This window comes from Oryctolagus cuniculus, chromosome 15 (assembly GCF_964237555.1).
Source record: "Oryctolagus cuniculus chromosome 15, mOryCun1.1, whole genome shotgun sequence".
NCBI lineage: Eukaryota > Metazoa > Chordata > Mammalia > Lagomorpha > Leporidae > Oryctolagus > Oryctolagus cuniculus.
Window position 1 is genome coordinate 24,745,662 of NC_091446.1, and position 19,651 is coordinate 24,765,312.

Here is a 19,651-nt window from a genome sequence, read left to right on the forward strand (position 1 = left end):
TGGTGTCTTACAAAACAAACATTCTGTTTCAATACAACCAAGCAATTTCAGTCTTATTATTTATCAAAGATTGAGAACATACTTCACACAGAAATCTGAACACACACGTTTACAGCAGTTTTATTTATAATTGCCTAAACTTGGAGGTAACTAAGATGTCCTTTAGTAACTGAGTGAATACACTGGTAATCCAGACAACAGATTCTCTCTCTTTTTTTTTTTTTTTTTTTTTTTTTGACAGGCAGAGTGGACAGTGAGAGAGAGAGACAGAGAGAAAGGTCTTTTGCCATTGGTTCACTCTCCAATGGCCGCTGCACCGCGCTGATCTGAAGGCAGGAGCCAGGTGCTTCTCCTGGTCTCCCATGGGGTGCAGGGCCCAAGCACTTGGGCCATCCTCCACTTCCTTCCCTGGCCACAGCAGAGAGCTGGCCTGGAAGAGGGGCAACTGGGACAGAATCCAGCGCCCTGTCCGGGACTAGAACCTGGTGTGCTGGCGCCGCAAGGCAGAGGATTAGCCCATTGAGCCGCGGCACCGGTGACAACAGATTCTTATTCAGCATTAAAAATGAATAAGCTCTCAATTCATGAAAACACATGACATATATGTGCATGCATATTTCTAAGTGAAAGAATCCAGTCTAAAAATGCAACATACTATATGACCTCAACTTCAAGTACAGCATTCTGGAAAAGGCAAAACCACAGAGACAGTAAGATCAGTGGTTGCCAGAGATTTCGTGTGATGACGGATGAATCAGTGAATCACAGAGCATTTTTAGGGCAGTGAAACTTCTATGTTAGGTTATAATGGCAGGTATATGCCATTATATATTTGTCCAAACAGAAGAATATTAACAATAATTAAATTGAGGCACTCAATTTTTTCCCCTGATTCTATCATACAACTGCTGTCATTCTCAACACAGGCATCACCATCACCATGTCCTGGGAATATGTGCAAAGTCTAGAATTTGACCTAGTTAGTTATTTTTCCTGGAAACATGACAACCTCAGTATTTTGTCTAAAAACATTGACATTTATAGAATATTAGCAAGTGTTGAAAAGGTTTCTTTACTCATGTTAGCTCATCACATGTCTTACTCCATTTACCTGTGTTATCCCATTTAATTTTCACAACCCCACACTTAGGTATCTATTTTACATTTGACAGATGGGGTCATTTAATCTCAGAGCTGCTAAGTAATTTCCTTGATATTATGGAATTAATGAGTGGAAGGCCAGGATTAAAATAAATGAAGCAATTGCAATTTTGATTTGAGGAGCAAGAACATACAGGTTTGTATACTTTCTCAAACTATTTCTTCTTCCTTAGCATCATTTAAACTTTCCCTATTAAAGTACTGAACTTGGAGTTGGGAGGTTTGCTTGATTCAATACTATGGCTCATAGTTTCATTCCTCATTGCCTCAACCCCAGGGTCCCCAACATCAACACAGAAGTTGGACAACAGGAGAATTCCATGTAGATCTAAAGAAAGGGTCGAACCTTTGTACTATTACCAAACCACCAGAAATAGGTCAGAGTCCCCAGCTGACTGGGCCACACAACGGCACTGATGTTGACCTCTTTATTTCTTATGGCAACAAATGGAACTCGGAGATGAACATGCTCCACTGGACCTAAAGGAACAGGAAAAATATTGTCAATGCTCACATTCCCAGAGCAAAACGTCAAACTTCACCACACTCCCAGATTATTAATCTGAATCCTTGTCACCATCTACCATGTGAAAGTGCGGATCACAAACTCACAAATGTTAGGAAGGTGTGTGTGTGTGTGTGTGGATACACACACTTGAAATGAAGCACCAGGTTCAACAGGAAACTCAAATCAGGGTTCAGATTTTTTGAGTGACATCTGAACTTAATTTACATTTGATAAGCCCAACCAGGAATGCTAATGAACTTCCAGTCCAAGGATAAAACTAGTTTACAGGACACTTGGCCAACAAATAGGAAGACATACAGCAGCCTATTCCACTTCTGATGATTAGCCTGTATTGTGATTTGGGGGTCAGTGCATTGTATGGAGGGCTCTTCCATTATCCTCAATTGTTAATTGGTTTGCATCCTCTCTAACAATGGGCCATTGTGCCTTGTCACCCTCAGTACACAGTGGGGATCACTCAGAGTCTGAAAAGGCCATCTGAACAAAAGGGAAGGAGAAACAAATGCCAGCTCCTACATAATAAAAAAAGCTGCTTCTCTTTCCTTTCTTTGGAATACTGGTATAAGCAGCATCAAGTTCCAAACTGGCAGGTAAAAGTACAAATATGAACACATCCTAGCTCTAAAAAGTCAGAATTTTAATTTATTCCACCTCCAAAATAAAATGAGAAGAGGAAAATGCTGATGAAAACTTGTTATTGCATCCAGAATGCATTTAGGGTGTGAGAGCCAACTCTTTCTGTGGGATTTTCTCCCATCTCCCTACTCCTTCTTTTTTTCCTTCCTCCTTTCTTTAGTTCTTTACCTTTTCTTATTCCTTATTTCCCTTCCTCAAATATTTCCTGCTGAACAAAGTCCAATTAGAATATTTTTATTGGCACCATGTTAGAGGACAACTTCTCATTTTCACCATCATTTTGACAGGTGCAGATGACTGAAGAGATTCTGTATGAAGATCTAAGGCCACGGCTGGCACAAGGGCACCCCTCTTCTGGAGTCCATATTCTCCCTCCTGGAGGCGGGGAGGGTACACTTTTCAGGCCATTTACCCTTCACTGTCTGCATCCTAGCTGGCTTTGGAGACCGCTCAGTTTGTACAGTACAATGACTGCAGTTCACAACTTATTAGATATTTTATAAACACCTAGGCAAAAGGAATCTGAAGGTTCCCAATGCAAAGAAATGACAAATACATGTAATTAAGTATCACACTATACCCCATAAACACAATTAGGATATACCAATAATTAAAAGTAAAAAGGAAGAAAACAGATGGACATTTCTCATTTGAAGTCTGACACAAATTTGACTTTATAGTCTTTCAAATAATTTTTATTCTCTTTTTTTTTTAATTTGAAAGGCAGAGAGGCAGAGACAGAAACAAAGAGATCATGTGTTCACCGTTTCACTCCCCAAATGGTAGCAAAAGCTGGGGTTGGGCCAGGCTGAAGGACTTGAGTTCTTGCCACCCATGTGGGAGACCCAGATTGCGTTGCAGGCTCCCAGGGTGCACATTAGCAAGAATCCAGAATATGAAATGGGGCCAAGATTTGAACCCAGGTACTCCAACATAGGATGTGAAGGGGCCCCAGGTGAGTATTAACTAGTAGGCCAAATGCCTGCCACAGTTGTCTGATCTTTTCCTTTATCCTATAGAACTTCAATTCTACACATATTATGTGCTTGAAAATAAGGGACAATACTTGCTCTGCCTTCATTATAGCCATAGAATCTCTGAATGTGCTGTGTAGATGGGTAAAGTATCATATTACTAATTATAGGTATCTTTCTACCACTTAATACATCCCCAACACAAATTTACTGTTTCTATCAATGGACAAAATTGCTTCTGAAGACAGATTACATTATTTTGAGTCTCAATGGGCATATTCTGTGCAATAGGAGACTTCATATTAGGTGAGATGTTTGGATAGCAATTGCTGTTTAGGTAGTGAGTCTAGCTAAGACAGACTGCATTTTCCTGAACGATCAACATATGTTCAAGAATGTATGTATTTACAATATTATCTGAAGTGAAATAAACAAAGACAGACAAATACTGGATGACCTCATTTATCAATGTTGCTTTGAAATACATATAAATATATGTATGTATGTACATACAAATATACACATACACACACATATATATATATGTGTGTATATATTGTGGAATACATACATACATACTGTATCAATACAACTAACTAACTTGTGCACTACATTATCTCACATACTTACCATCTTGTGGTGAGGACACAATAAAAATATATAATTTCTGTCCATTAAAAATTGATTAAAAAATCTATATAGAGTTTGAAAATGTTTCTTGCTTATGGATTTCTGCCCTGGCTTCAGATATATGGTACCTCAAGATTTTTTAAAGCAAATTATATTTTTAAATATATATTTAACTTGAAAGGCAGAGTTACAGAGAGAGAGAGAAACAGAGAGAGAGAGAAGGAGAGACACAGAAAGATCTTCCATCCACTGGTTACCCCACAAATGGCCACAACGCCAGGAGCTGGGCCAGACTGAAGCCAGGAGCCAGAAGCTTCTTCTGGGTCTCCCACGTGGGTGTAGGAGTTCATGCACTTGGGCCATCTTCCATTGCTTTCCCAGGCACATTAGCAGAGAGCTAGATTGGAAGTAGAGCAGCTGGGACTCCACCCAGTGCCCATATGGGATGCTGGCATCACAGGCTGGCTTAACCCAAGTATACTAACAACATCGGCACTAGCATCACTTCATATATACAGTTGGTTTAAAATTTATTTTAAATAAGCAAATCTGTGTTATTTTTGGATGATTCTTTTGATGTCAATGAGAGTAAAACACCACAGGTATGAGAAAACAATGACTACTTCAGTTGAATTATTTGCCCATTTTTACAAGTTTACCAGATTTCTCTGTCTTTACTGTGTTTTACTGATGAGTAAGAGAAAGAGGCTATGGAAAAGGGCTTCTCGCTAGCCTGTGTCCCAGGAGGAATATGCGGAGCCTTATTTCTTAAATAAAATTTATAATTTTTCTCCATTGCAAGGTTCTTTCTTCATTTGATGGGAAAGGACCCTCCCTTTACCATCAAAGCCATTACTTCTGTTCTTACTGCTATCCCCCAAAACACATGAAGCCAATGGCCATCTGGGGAGTGAACCAGCAGATGGAAACTCTTTCTTTCTCTCTGTGACTCTTTCACAATAAATAAATAAAGCTTAAAAAAAAGGCATGAAGCTGATTTCTCTGATTTCTCAAGCCATTCCACAGGAATTCTGGGCTTTTGTACAGGTAAGTGAGGCTTCACCTACGGCTTGTGGCTCTAGAAGTTCTCTTCAGCCATCTGTCTCCCAGGGGCCTTGGTTCAGCCAGCATTGACATTGGCAGGTGCTCTGTTGCCCCCAAGAGCAAAGAAGGCCATTCCCTAAACTCATGCCAAACACAAAAGGAGTTCCAGGAATTGGAGCACCATCAAACACAGTCACTTCTACTCAGGCTTCAGAGAAAGCATGTTTGGTTAAAAAATAATCATTAGAAACAACACCATGTAGCAGCTTCTTAAGGGAAAAACAGAGCCAGAAGCTCCAGCCTTCAACATGGAGACAAACGTAGATGAGTGAGAGCGAGCTGAGAGGACTCGGGAGGAACCCAGCGATCTCCCAAAATCCTCGGTGTCAGATACTGGCCTTTTTGATAAAAATCTAATAATCTGTGCAATATTGGTTATTACAGGCAGCTAACAACTACTTTTGTTAGCTAATGGCCCAAGGTGAGGCCAAGAGCAGTTTCCACGACAATAACTGTCTGGTAAATGCAGCCATGATTGATTCGGAGGGAATTATGAGCACGATAAAAGTTTCAAGGAACATTTCCTCCTTCATGCACATAACCCACAATGTAAACCTGCTCTTTGCTGTTGTGTTTTTTCTTTTTTTTTTTTTTTTTTTTTTTTGCCACTGAGACATGTTGGTCTTCATGTGCTGTAGGCAAGGCTCACTGCAGAGTGGGCAATGCAGGTAGGGTAGCCCCTCAGTGGGGTAGCCCCTTGTAAAGTTCTTTTACTTTCTTTGTCTTCATTTTTAAATGAAGCAGAAGTGTCAGGCAGACAGTTCATAGGAAGTACCAGTAATTACTATAGTAACAGGTAGCATTCATCACAAGCTAAGCTGGGTGCTAAGCAACATTTTGCACATGGTGCAGAAAAACGTTAACACAGACCTGAGATTACTATCCTTAGGAAGGTCTACGTGCAAGGCTGGCCCTTGGTTGGCATCTGGGAATCTGCCCTGGGAGTGTTTCCAGTCAATAGCTAAGTCACAAGAGTGGTTCACTCCATCTAAACTATTTTTGCAAGAAATATGGTGTATTCTGAATGCCTGCATAAGCACCTGGAGTTTTCATATATACAAATCACAGGTCCTTACGTATCCAATCCCCCATCAAAACTATGGACACTGAGTCTCCAGTGAGCTCCTCTGGTAGGCAGTCCTTCACACATGATATTAGCAATCATTCCCGGAGGAATGAGCACATCCTGTGTAACTTCCAGGAGGAGAGCTCTTGGATATTCATGCCTGACTATCCCTCAGATTTGTGCCCTGAACTTTTCTGCTGATTTTTCTTTGTATGTTTTTAGTAGAACTGATCTTGGCCATGAAAGAAGCCACACACTGAGCCCCATTCGTCCTCCTGGTGAATTCCCAGGCCTGGGTGTAGTTTTGGGGACTCCATGACACAAAGACTTACCCAATGTGACACTCACAGACTCCCTATTATAGTAGCAAAGATGGAGAATCAGAAGTTTATAAAGATTGAGGAATTTGATCAATTTCAGACATTTAACATAGGGATATGATAGGAATTTGAACATAGGTCTCTGTTATTCTGAAATCTGGGCTGTAAAAAATTAGCATACTCCCCAACTGGGTTGGTGACCTGGTGCTTTGGGCATAGAATGATTGTAGTTGGTCAGTGTGGTTATCACCATTTTTTCTATTTATGGCCCATTTTAGCAGTACCTCCCCTTGTCCCTCACAATGTAAATTCTGCAAGGGTAGGACTATAGCTATATTGTCACCTCCCCGTGCCCAGACGCCTGTCTTGCACACATTAAGAAGTCTCTATATATTTGCTGAGTTAGTAAATAAGTGGTTTGTGTGTGTGTGTGTGTATTTTTTCTTTACTGTTACAGCAGCCTCCTGAGGCAAAGTAACAGAATAAAATCATTTGAAGTTGGAATTCAAACAAAATAGAGAACGAATTTACCTCAAGGTCATGTAGATTGTTGTTTTTAGGTATACAATTGATGCACAATCCAGATCTCCTCCCATACACCTGAACCATCACTGCTGGTCCCTGTACTACTACTGTGATCAGGGAGCTAGCACAGTGCCTACTGCTTGCCAGGACCTCTTAGGAATGGGCTGTTTCCTTAGTGGAGCTGAAGGCATCACTGGGTTGTTAATATCAAAGATGCTCCTTGTTTTCACTGAAATTCACCATATGTAGCATATTACTCACAAATCTAGTCAAACACAGAAAACTTTAAATAGAAAATCCAAGTAACAGCCCATAAACTTAACTGCATGCTATTCTTAGTTGTGTTATATAATCTCATGTTATACCACCCAGGACACTTGATCCAGTGTATCCATGATGTATGTATTACCTGCCCCTAACTTTAGGGGAAAAATTGTAAGATTTGGTGTTATCTCTAGTTACAGGCATGCACTGGAGGTGTTGAAACATCCCAAGATAGGGAAGACAACTGTACAAGTAGGAATCTTGGAAATCCTGAGATCCACAGGTATCACCAATAAAAGTCTTAACTAAGTATCATCCCTATCATCTCTATCAGAACATGTTTTTGATATCTAACATCCTAAAAACAAGATTTAGAGGCCACCGCTGTGGCTTGGCAAGTAAAGCTGCTGCTTGTAATGCCGACATCCCATTTGGGCACTAGTTCAAGTCCTGGCTACTCTACTTCCGATCCAGCTCCCTGCTAATGTGCCTGGGAAGGCAGCAGCAGATGACTCAAGTACTTGGCACCAGCACTCATGTGGACACTCAGAAGAAGCTCCTGGCTCCTGGCTTTCAGTCCATCCATGGTCACTGCAGCCATTTTCAGAGTGAACCAGTGCATGGAAGATCCATTCCCCTCACCTGCCTCTCTCTGTCTTCCCTTTGCCCCTGTAACTCTGCCTTTCAAATAAATAGATATTTAAAAACAAGATTTAAGTCCCTGTTAATTATCAAGATAGTTAACATATAAAATGAGGGGCAAGCATTGTGGCACAATGGACAGCTTCTTACTCATTCATCCTGGGAGGCAGCTAATGATGGCTTATATCTAGGTCCCTGCCACCCATATGAGAGACCCTGATGGAGCTTTGAGCTCCTGGATTTGGCCTAGTCCAGCTCTGGCTGTTGCAGGCCTGTGGGGAGTGAACCAGTAGAAGGAAGATCTATCTCTTACACTGTGTCTTTCTCTGTCTTTCAAGTAGATAAAAATAAATATTTAAAAATACACTCAACAAAAGCAATATATTTCAGAACTTCAGCTGTTATTTCAGTTCGTGTCAAGAAATGGTCAAAAGCAATGAAACAGATTCTAAAATAACAACAAAAAATTCTGGAGAGTTCTTAGAATTATTTTCAACACAATGAACTTGCAGTAACCTTGGATGTAGGAATTAAGTTTGTGTGCTTTTGGTGCTACACTAAAATCTAAACATATATTTCTTTAATCCTTCTTTAGCTCCTCCAACAGAGATAATGGTCTACTTTGATTTGTGCTATTTTCACTCATAACAGTTTGAAAATTAGTCTGAGACCACCAACCAAAAGGGTTCCTACTTCTTATATTTTCAGGATTTTCCAAAGCAAGCAGAAGCAACATTGGCCTGATTGAATGTCTGCATGTACACACATTGTGGCAGAGAAGTGCTAAAAAGGAGCTAGTTGGTAATATATCAGCCAAACTTTCACAATAATCTATCTGTGTCAGTATCATTAAGCTCTGAAACAGAGGTGGGTATCCATCTCAGTCTCTCACTTTGGGTTACTGTAGTAGATACAATGAACCTGACCTCAGCTTCCAATTCCAGGAAGTTTGGACAGAGGGTGATGTCAACCAGGGAGGAAAGGAAGATAGGAGCTGGCCCACGCTACTTACAAACTACGTGCAGGAAGAGGACAGCTGTGTCTGAGCCAAGGCTGTTCTCTGCATAGGCTGTCACCTGGAAGATCCCCGCGCTCTTATACACATGCTTGATGCCATCCTCAATGGGGCTGAAGTTAGCATAGGACACAGCAATCCCATCCCCAAAGTCAAGCTGGATGTTTGTCCTTTGCAGATCACCCTGCAACAGGAAATAGCAATTGGCCTGGGTTCTTTTACATGCTTCAACCTGACTCTTATCTCATGCTTTTTCCTGTAGCTTTAGCATCACCTTCTCAGGACTTACAGTTTTGCACAAAGGGCTAAAATATCCTTTACACGATCCTGAAACTCATATATGATACTCTCAGGTACTACTGGCAGGTACTACGGACCTATTGTCCCTGTATGCCCAAGTTTGGAGCAGCCTGAGTTGGTGTGACACAGGCAACAGTAAGCTGGAGCCTCTATGAAGCTCTGAAGTGGGAAAGTCATGGGCTTCCCTGTCTCTCTCTCACATGGTTGAATTCTTCTTCTATGTCTTAATAGTAAGAGCAAATAATAGCAACAGCTACCACTTAGTTTCTTAACAGTGCATAGCAGTTAGTCTCCTCACAATTCTAAATTACAGAGAATATTATTATTTTCATTTTATAAATGGAGACAAAAAAAATTCAGCAGACCAAACTCCTAGCTAGTTGTGGAAGACACAACTTTTGGACATAAGTAGTCTGTTTTCCTTCTATGGTTGCAAACTACAATGTTATCATTATGGTTGTTCCTATATTTGAATGTTCACTACTATGTCCCAAGAACTATGCTACAATCACTTAACACAACCAGAATGCTTCAAAAAGATTCATAGAAAATAGCATTAAAAGATAATTTATTTGGGGGCAAAAATTTTTGAAATCCAAGAGAGGTTTTAAAAAGTCCATGGAAAACATGTTCTACAAGAACATCATGAATCAATTTCAAAATATGCTTCTTCTAGAATAAGATTTACCTTTTAATTCCATTTTCCATGAACATTTTGAAGTCTCCTTATATTGTATAATTCAATCTCCAAATAGCAATATGTAGTAGGACGATTATTCCTATTCTATAAATACTGCATGCAGGCAAATCATATCTCTGTTCTCTTGTTCTTAAGAGTTTCCTAAGCCTACCTAAATCCCTTTCTTTCCTGAAGCCTCTTCTGATCATCCCAGCTGACAGATATCTCTGTCTTTTGGAAGTCTCAGAGCTCCTTGGGTGTTGCTGGTGATGTGATGTGAATAGTTTAGATGAATGCATCTTAGCACCCCAGGATGGCATTTAAGTTTCTTAAGAGCCATTGCTAAACCCCATTCTTTCTGCACTCATTTCCCACTATATTGGGCCAATATTTTGCATAAATGCAGTGAACTTGATCCTGAAGCAAAGATACTAGAAGAGGAAGAAAAGGAAGTCTCTGTTCATGTACACAGATGGATGACAGATTAGAGAGAAATACATCACTTGGAATTATTAGCTGATCCTTCTGCCCAGTGAATGTGCATGGATCAGAGTTTCACTTCCCATCTCTTCCTCCATGGCAACCCAGATGTGAATGAAATATTGATAGGTGTTTTCTTGCCCCCCACACAATGTCAACTACCCTTGAGTTTATGAATATAAATTAAAGTGAAAATGAACTAGAAGTAATTCAAATGGATAAGATCATGGCTCTTCATATCCATTCAAGAGAAGGTTTTTACAGCTCTGGTCCTGGAAACTCCCTAGTGGAAATGTGATAATGACCTTCTCTGAGTCTTAAAGTCATTTAATTCAAACACCCAGTGTCGGTGAAGGCTGAGGAATCTGTCAACCTAGGATAAGGAAACTTCACTGTCCTGTCCAGTGTAGTCTTGACTTTAAAGGCTTCTGAATGCTCCTATTCGTGAAAAAAAGGCTCCCTGCCCTGCTTTGCTCTCTTTTGGAGATCTCAAGAGCACAGAGCAATTTGCATATAAATTTAGGAGGCTTTGTCAATCAGGCAAGCCTTCCTGCTGCACCACCTCAGCAAAAAGTCTCTGAAATGTTCCTGGTTGGGGAAGAAATGAAACTGCTCATACAGGGAGCAAGAAGCAGACAAGAGAGCGGTTTCCATCCTGAAATGAATGTATGCAGTCTGATTTTACTGCCCAGATTGCAAAAGACACTAAAGAGTAAACTAATGGAGCAGGTAGCTGATGAAAAAGCAACCAATAGAATATTATTCATAAAGGTAATTTAAAGGATTTCATAATCTTTCCCCACCGTCATATTCACACTTTCATGACCTTTTTAAGGCTTTGTGGACTTTTCTAATCAATGGGACTAAGGGTTAGGATAAAGCCAATGAGGTTCCTGAAAACAACAGATGAAATTTGAAACTCCTTCTTTTGGTAAAGCTTACAGTTCATGGTCTCACGAAGTTAAGCTTTTCCTTAGCAGAGGAGACCCTAAAGAGGAGCCTGAAGAATCTATCCATAACTGCATGCCCCGAAACAAAGGGGGCCCCACTGCAGACTGGAATGAATGGACGAACGTTTTTAAATACCCGTGGCCCTCTCTCATCCCTGCCTGTTTCCTGTCCCAAAGTCTTAGCTTCTCACCACTGATGCTTACAGTGGCCTGTATGAACCTAAGGCCTTTCTTCCCTCTGTGGAGCAGGGAATGGCTTGCATGTGAGTTCTGACCTCAGAGACCCCACTGGGCACCTACCTCCTCCATGAGGATGATGAAGGTTGCATTGTGTCCCTGTTCTGCCACCAGGCGTCCATCAGTCGTCACCACGTGGAGGCCTCGAGGGGCTTTTCCAGGGCACAGCTGGGCTTTGGCTGAGTACTTGTCCCTTAGCCCATCTGTGCAGTTGTTGGATACTATCCTCCGGTACCTAGACAGAATCGACAATTAACAGTGGTGTGGCTTGGATTGAGTGTGTGTGTGTGTGTGTGTGTAAGAGTGCAACAGGGCAAGGACAAGAGAGGCAACTCACCCAGCTGCCCCTAAAAGCCAAATCTCCAAGATGACAGCCATTCATGAACCTAAACAAATGCTGAGGAACTGTAGGCCCTCTGCCTCGGAAAGAGCCGCTCCTTCCACATCATTATCGATCCTACCTGGGGAGCCGGGGATCAGATCAGTGTCTAAGCCAGCCACGAAAAATCAATGTCTGACTCACACACAACAGAGGAGATGGCAGACCACTGGGCCAGGAAAGTAGGAGGAGAAGTGCTTTTCTCTGTGAGGAAGGGGTCTGTTCTATTTCCCTGAGGCTAGCTCTGACTTTTTCAATACCAGAAAGCAGCTAGAACATGAGACTTCCAACTCTCATTGGTTAACAGGCCTCTTTCTGTCTTCTCTCCAATCCCAGGACGTCATTACTCCTCCAATATCTAATTGCCCTTACTGGAGCCACTGGGCTATTTTATAGCATATTTTCTCTTCTCACTAATATTCCATTTCCCCACTCAACTCAAATGCCAGTATAGAAGCACAAGTTTGATACATGTATTCAATCCCACTGAAGTAAAACTACACTTCAGAAGATACTGGGGCCGGCGCCGTGGCTCACTAGGCTAATCCTCCGCCTTGTGGCGCTGGCACACCGGGTTCTAGTCCCTGTTGGGGCGCCGGGTTCTAGTCCCCGTTGGAGTGCCGGATTCTGTCCCGGTTGCCCCTCTTCCAGGCCAGCTCTCTGCTGTGGCCCGGGAGTGCAGTGGAGGATGGCCCAGGTACTTGGGCCCTGCACCCCATGGGAGACCAGGATAAGTACCTGGCTCCTGCCATCGGATCAGCGCGGTGCACGGGCCACAGCAGCCACTGGAGGGTGAACCAACGGCAAAGGAAGACCTTTCTCTCTGTCTCTCTCTCTCACTGTCCACTCTGCCTGTCAAAAAAAAAAAAAAAAAAAAAAAAAAAAAAAAAAAAAGAAGAAGAAGATATTGGCTGGTAAAACCTCCCTATAAAGCACCATGAACTTCTGTGACCACAGCAGAATGATCTCATGTCACCTCCCTTGCCTGCTGATCCTAGCATGGGAATTCAAGCCAAGTGTCTGCCTACAGTCCTGATCTGTGTGACCAACATTATTTCAAGGCATATCATCATCTAAAAGCTATACTAATCAATGCTCTGCTAAAAGTACATAAAGTAAATGTAACACCACCACCAAAACCACCATCATCTTTATCACCACTGATATCATATCTTGCTTTCTTTCACCCTCTATGTCAACAATAATTAACCAAGCCACCCACATTGCCTTTTTTCCTCCTGGCCTTGAGAGCAGAGAAAGACAAATTCCTCTGGAGTGTTGCTGGTCTCACATTAAATCTGACACTTCTCCTGCGGTCTTCCCTGCTGAAGCACCCGCTACTCACCTCCATCTAGAGATCTTAAGGGGAAGTGAAACAAATGGTGTATATGTAGCTACCGCTTCAGATGAAATTCCCATGTATCTTTTTGCCATACATGGTCAGCTCTCCATATTCATGGATTCTAATAATTATGACATCATGTGGAAGTTTGTTAAAATGAAGAAAGGGATCCCTATCTCACATCTCCCGAATCAGAAGTTGCATTCTAACACCAGGCCAAGATGATATATGAGCATATTAAGACATGAAAAGTGCTCTATTAAACCACCCATCCACTTGACAATTCTCTCGTAGATCATAAAGGCAGCAGAGACAAGGACAGACAACAAATCTCTAGGGAAAATTTTTCCAAGCATTTGTGAATGATGGTTAAGTGAGCCAAGAAAGAAACATACATGGGAGTGGAGGATTACCAATGATGCACCTTGACCTTCTTATCTTAGGAGTTCCTAACTTCTGAATTGTTAATTTTTCAGCATTAGTATCTTAGAGCTTCAGGTCATCTATCACCAGAGGGCATGGAAATATATGCATATCACTTGTATTAATTTTCTTCTCCTGAGGCTCAAGAAACAAGGCAGCATCTCTTTTAAGAAGAAAATTCCTGGGGTTGGCACTGTGGCATAGCAGGTAAAGCTGTTGCCTGAAGTGCTAGCATTCCATATGGGCACCAGTTCCAGTCCTGGCTGTTCCAGGTATGATCCAGCTCCCTACTAATGGTCTGGTAAAGCAGTGGAAGATGATCCAAGTGCTTGGGCCCCCACACTCAAGTGGGAGACTTGGAAGAAGCTCTTGGCTCCTGGCTTTTGATTGGCATAGCTCTGACTGTTGTGTCCATTTGGAGAGTGAACTAGCAGATGGAAGACCTCTCTCTCTCTCCCTCTCCCTCCCTCTCTCTCTCTCTCTGCCTCTACATCTCTGTAATTCTGCCTTTCAAATAAATAAATAAATCTTAAAAAAGATAAAAATTCCTAACCAAACAATAACTAGTGTCTACCAGAGTCAAATGGCAAAGAGCACTGAAATCTACGTGATTCGAAAATTCTTCTGATGCTCCCCAAAATGAGTATTCTGAGCTAAAGAACTCCTTGGTTTCCCTCATAAGTCACCTGTCATAAACTCTCTCTGTATACCCCATAATCTCTAATACACCTCTTTTTCTTTTTTTTTTAACTTTTATTTAGTAAATATAAATTTCCAAAGTACAGCTTATGGATTACAATGGTTTTCCCCCCCCATAACTTCCCTCCCACCCACAACCCTCCCATCTCCTACTCCCTCTCCCATTCCATTCACATCAAGGTTCATTTTCAATTATCTTTATATACAGAAGGTCGATTTAGTATCTATTAAGTAAAGATTTCATCAGTTTGCACTCACATGGAACATAAAGTGTAAAATACTGTTTCAGTACTAGTTATAGCATTACTTCACATTGGACAACACATTAAGGACAGATCCCACATGAGAAGTAAGTACACAGTGACTCCTGTTGTTGACTTAACCTAAACTCTTGTTTATGGCATCAGTAATCTCCCTAGGCTCTAGACATGAGTTTCCAAGGCTATGGAAACCTTTTGAGTTCGGCGACTTCGATCTTATTTAGACAAGGTCATAGTCAAAGTGGAGGTTCTCTCCTCCCTTCAGAGAAAGGTACCTCCTTCCTTGATGGCCCGTTCTTTCCACTGGGATCTCACTCACAGAAATCTTTCATTTAGGTGTTTTTTTTTTTTTTTTTTTTTTTTTTTTTTTTTTTTTTTTTTTTTTGGCCAGAGTGTCTTCCTTTCCACGCCTAAAATACTCTCATGGGCTCTTCAGCCAGATCCGAATGCCTTAAGGGCTGATTCTGAGCAGAGTAATACACCTCTTTTTCTCTATATACTTCTCTATATATCTTTCTCAATAGCAGTGTACTCCTTTTAATTCCAAATCAGGGCAGTAGGAAAACAATGAGTCGAGTTCCTTCAGGCGTTCTACTTACCCAGTGCTGTTAAGGTAGCTTTGTCCCAGGCTGCAGTCCTTTGATGGAGATGCTGGATTGTACCAGAAAGCTGGTACACACTGGCTTTCCCCATGTCTCTCATAACCATAGTCACTGCCAGGAAAAGAAATAATGGTATATATGTATAATACTAAAATACCAGACACATAGAAATGCACATGTTCCTGTTGTCATCCAAAGAGTTACAACACATTGACTGAAATATCCCTAATGGCAGCAAGTATTCTTACCTTGAAAATAATTTTTAATATTTATTTATGCATTAGAGAGAGAGAGAGAGAGAAGCTCTCTCATCTGCTGGTTCATTCCCCAAATGCCTGCAAAGCCCAGGGTCCCAAAGGAGCTAAGAACTCAACCCAGATCTTTCAGATGCATGGCAGGGGCCCAGCTACTTGAGCCAAGTCATTATCAAGACATGGGAATCAGTAGGAGTCAGGCATCAAACCCAGCTACTCTTTAACCAGTGTCTTCACTACTAGGACAAACCCCTGCCTCTGGATTTCTAAATCAGAAATAATACAAAATCATCTGGATCCTAACCTGAAAAAAAGCAGTGGAAATTCTAGGTTTAAAAAGATATGTATTTAAATGTGACAGGTACCTCACTTGCAGGTCAGGTACGCTTAATGTTTAAGAGCATATTTTGGGCACAATAATATTTCTGAAATGAGCAAATGACAACCAAGAAGACATCTTTGAAGGTCAAAATACTCTGTGCTACAATTCAATATATGTTATTTCAAAATTGATTTTAAAGATTGACATTTTTCCTACAAACTCAAACATAAATATGCATGCACATTCACGTGTACACTCAGCCATCCAAATGTTTCCTTATATAACACAGACCCCTATTTCTCTAAAAATAAAACTAAACTGGAGCTCTTCCCTATGTTTCTGCAAAATTCAAGGCATAATACAATGAAGAAAAAAAAAAGTCAGATATGATTCCCTTGTCTGTTCCTCTCCACTGTAAAAAGAGGAAGCAATGGAGCAGTGTTGGAGAGGAAGGGCCCCATTTGAAGTTCAAATGATGTTTCCCCGTTTGGACTTTACAGAAGTCCCAAGTGTACAAATGTCGGAGTAGAAGAGCAATAAAGTAGGTAAAAGGGATGATTGCGCTTGTAACTGCTGAGAGGTCATTGAGGGTCACTTCTGTGGCAAGAGAATTCATGCTTCCAAGTCAAGAACACTAGGGTTCCTTGAAACCCACAGACTGGGCAGCACAGTCTAGCTATTTGGATATTGATCCACTGAGTGTTAACGACACACAAAACAGCAAGGAAAACCACGCCATCAACACCTATCCTTCCTTTCTTTTTCTGCTCCCGTATCTGCTGAGCCAAGATTTTCTGACAGTTGAATAAAAATGCAAGACAATTATTTAGATATAAATCTAGGATAGGTAGGGAGGGTAGATAGAGATAAAATTTTAATTCTGAGTTTATTTATCATTTAATGATTGCTCTTTCCAGTGAAAAGAAGTATGACAAGAGCTGTCCTCAAGGGCTTTTCAGTTTTTGGAAGAGCTGAGGATGGCACACCACAAACCCAACTATAGTGGAATAATACAGCAGGAAGCAGAGCACTAAACAGCACAGTACAGTGCCAAGGGTTTCAGGAGACCATATATGCTTTCTGCCCAGTTTAATTCCCACTCCATCTTCCCAACTACCTTGCTCCAACAAAACTCCCAACTGAGTGTTCCTGGACAGCTCTTCCAACCTCTTCATATATTCCAGTCTTTTCATATATTGTGTTCTGGGCTTGAGACACTCCACCCTTTCCTGTGTTTGATAGTCTCCAACTTATTCTTCTTTAACATCAAGATCATACGGTGCCATTCCTGATGCCCCAGGCAAATCTTTGGGACCACACAGACTTGGAGGCTACAAAAGAGGGGGGATCTTTGGCTGTTTCCCGTCACTACACCAGTTTCAGACAGTACCAAGGCCACTTCAGGTGTTAAGTAAATGATTATTGAATGAATGAACATCCCAACTACATCAAAAAGGCCACTGTACAAATTAAGACAGGGAATAAGAGAGGAAGGAAGAGGAAGTGTGTGGGCATGGGTGGGAGGGAGGGTAGGGTGGGAAGTATCACCAATATTTCTAAATCTGTATACATTAAATACATGAAATTTGTATGCTGTAAATAAAAATTTTTAAAAAGCAATTATACTAATTAATCCACTGCATTGGGTATGTATCTGAAGGAAGACCATGGTCTCATAATTAGCAGTCCAGTGAGCACCACAGTCAGCATCCCCTGGAACTCATCAGACAGCTATGGAGTGAGTGTGAATAGGGTTGCGGATGGATACACGGAATGCTAAGACCAGCACTGATATGATCATGCTTAAATAAAAGCGGAATGAAGAAGATAAACAGACATTCTGGCGAAGCCCATCTTTGGCCAAGCCATTTAATCGACTGCAGCAGATCTCCCGTCCCGACAGTTCATATGGACTCAGTGCTGCGCCAGCCTGCAATTGCCTTTGAGAGCTGACTGGTGCAATTTCAGGAATTTTGCAAGTTAATTAATGGCTGTTAAAACCATTATTAAAATTAAATTACATGAAAATTCAATTATAAAATTATATTAAAAAGGTAATGAATACCTAAAACACATTAATTGCTAATTACTGCATTTTATTATTACCGTATATAATATATACTATGTTACATATCAATATTATATTATATTATTATACATTTTATGCTTTTGATATTACTTACATCTATGTATCTGTATGGTGGAAATACTATGCTATGTGCTACCACTCATCTCTTCCCAGTTCTGCTTTCCCTGAGGTTAGATTAGCCACTTGAAATCTGTCAGATTGGGTACATGTCCAGCAATTAGTATTTATTTGTCCTCAGAGAGCTGGTGGTTCACACCACCACTGAACATCTTATTTCTAAGTATTATTTATCCTCAGAAACACTGGGCTATGGCGTGTTTGCACAACTTCTAGAAAATTCCCCCACTGGTCTATGAGGTGGATCTGGTGAACCCTCTGCACCCTAGGTCAACCTGTTTAATGTTCTGTGCCCTCATACTCTGTGAAGGCCAGATGTTCTCTTAAGCAGTGTTGGGAAGGACAGAAACGTCTTCAAGCTCTTTGGTGAATGCAACCATCTTCAGCAGCTCTGTTCGGCCCTGATAGCTGTTGGAAGATGCAGTCATTCAAAGGGTGAATCAGGCACGCTGCTTTGCCCCCAAAGAGTAAAACCACCCCGTTAATACTTAACGACATTAGCAGAAACTGGCTGCCCCCAAACTGCAGTTCTAGCCATTAATTTCTGCTAAGTGTCTATTAAAATCTTTCCTATTGCTCAACCTCCCTCCCCGCTCCATGATCAAGACGAACCAGGAGCTCCAGCAGCTGATCCAGCTTCCCGGGAAAAGGGCTTTTTTCTGTGAATTGTGAGGACAGAATGTACCACAAAGTTTGATTTGCCTCAGGGAAGTGTGCTGTCATTGATTCTGCAAACACACAAGCAGTTTCTTATAAGAAATAAGTCACCTCTCTGGCTTTTTTGACTATAATGCTTCAGAATTTCTAGAAGCTTAGGCAAAAATATATTCATTTCCAGAAATCTGTATGTCTTCCAGATTTAATTCAGGGAAAATCCTTAGATCCTAAAAGAGGAAGAGCCAGCATGGTTTGGAAACCCAGAAGTCTCTGTACATCAGAAAAGGAAGCAATGCACATCCTCCCCAGTCTAATTCACTCAGTTGGTAGGCCGGGAAGGAAAAGCAGAAGGAGCAGGTGTGTCTTGCCAAGAAGGCACATAGCTCACTATGTTATCGCAGAGGTGATAATCCCTGCTCAGCATTAGTGCATCCCGCAGGACATTTGGTCATCACGATGGCCCCCTGGACTCCAGGAATGACATTCAGAGACTCATGGAGTCGAGAAAGAAGTATATTTCTTCTGACAAGCTGCAGGGGCTGTCCAAACCTCAGGCCATGCACAGCCCTCTCACAGCCTCCCTGACCCCCTCAATCCTCCATCCTGCTGTCTGGCAGCTGGGATTCCAGGAAGGTGGCTCTACAGGTGACACTGTCCCCATCTTAGAAGGCAGTACAGCATGATGATAGATTTAACACCAGCAAATGTAGGCTCTTGGCAGGCAGAGAGCAAGCACTCTAAAAACAGAAGCAGTCCTGAGAGCCACAGCATTGGATGAATGATTCACATCCTTACCACTTTAGCCATTTACAAACTTGTACACAGCCACAGTGAAAGGTATCACTGGGAAACCCAACAATCAGCCCTCAAACGCTTCTCCTAACCTAACCCCTTGTATCCATCTACCTCATCCCTCTAGTCACCAAGAACTTTCTCATGTATCTCTAGGTCCCTTGTCCATTTCTCTGAAGGGCTGCCTATTTCCCTTGTGCTAA

General features: G+C 41.5%; 1 protein-coding gene and 1 long non-coding RNA gene across 3 annotated transcripts in view; one reads left to right on the plus strand and one right to left on the minus strand.

Moving 5' to 3' along the window:
- Positions 1 to 3,123, plus strand: part of LOC127484164 (uncharacterized) — a 34,033-nt gene extending 30,910 nt beyond the window's left edge. Inside the window, exons 3-4 of the long non-coding RNA XR_007910933.2 lie at positions 1,173 to 1,297; positions 2,614 to 3,123. This is a non-coding gene — a long non-coding RNA (uncharacterized lncRNA). The remainder of the gene's footprint in view (positions 1 to 1,172; positions 1,298 to 2,613) is intronic.
- Positions 1 to 19,651, minus strand: part of SORCS3 (sortilin related VPS10 domain containing receptor 3) — a 646,463-nt gene that overhangs the window by 30,793 nt on the left and 596,019 nt on the right. For both annotated transcript variants that reach the window (XM_051823565.2, XM_051823568.2), the window contains 4 exons: positions 15,215 to 15,328; positions 11,576 to 11,747; positions 8,864 to 9,050; positions 1,508 to 1,641 (listed from right to left, as the gene is read on the minus strand). In XM_051823565.2, the coding sequence (XP_051679525.1) occupies positions 1,508 to 1,641; positions 8,864 to 9,050; positions 11,576 to 11,747; positions 15,215 to 15,328 (607 nt within the window). The remainder of the gene's footprint in view (positions 1 to 1,507; positions 1,642 to 8,863; positions 9,051 to 11,575; positions 11,748 to 15,214; positions 15,329 to 19,651) is intronic.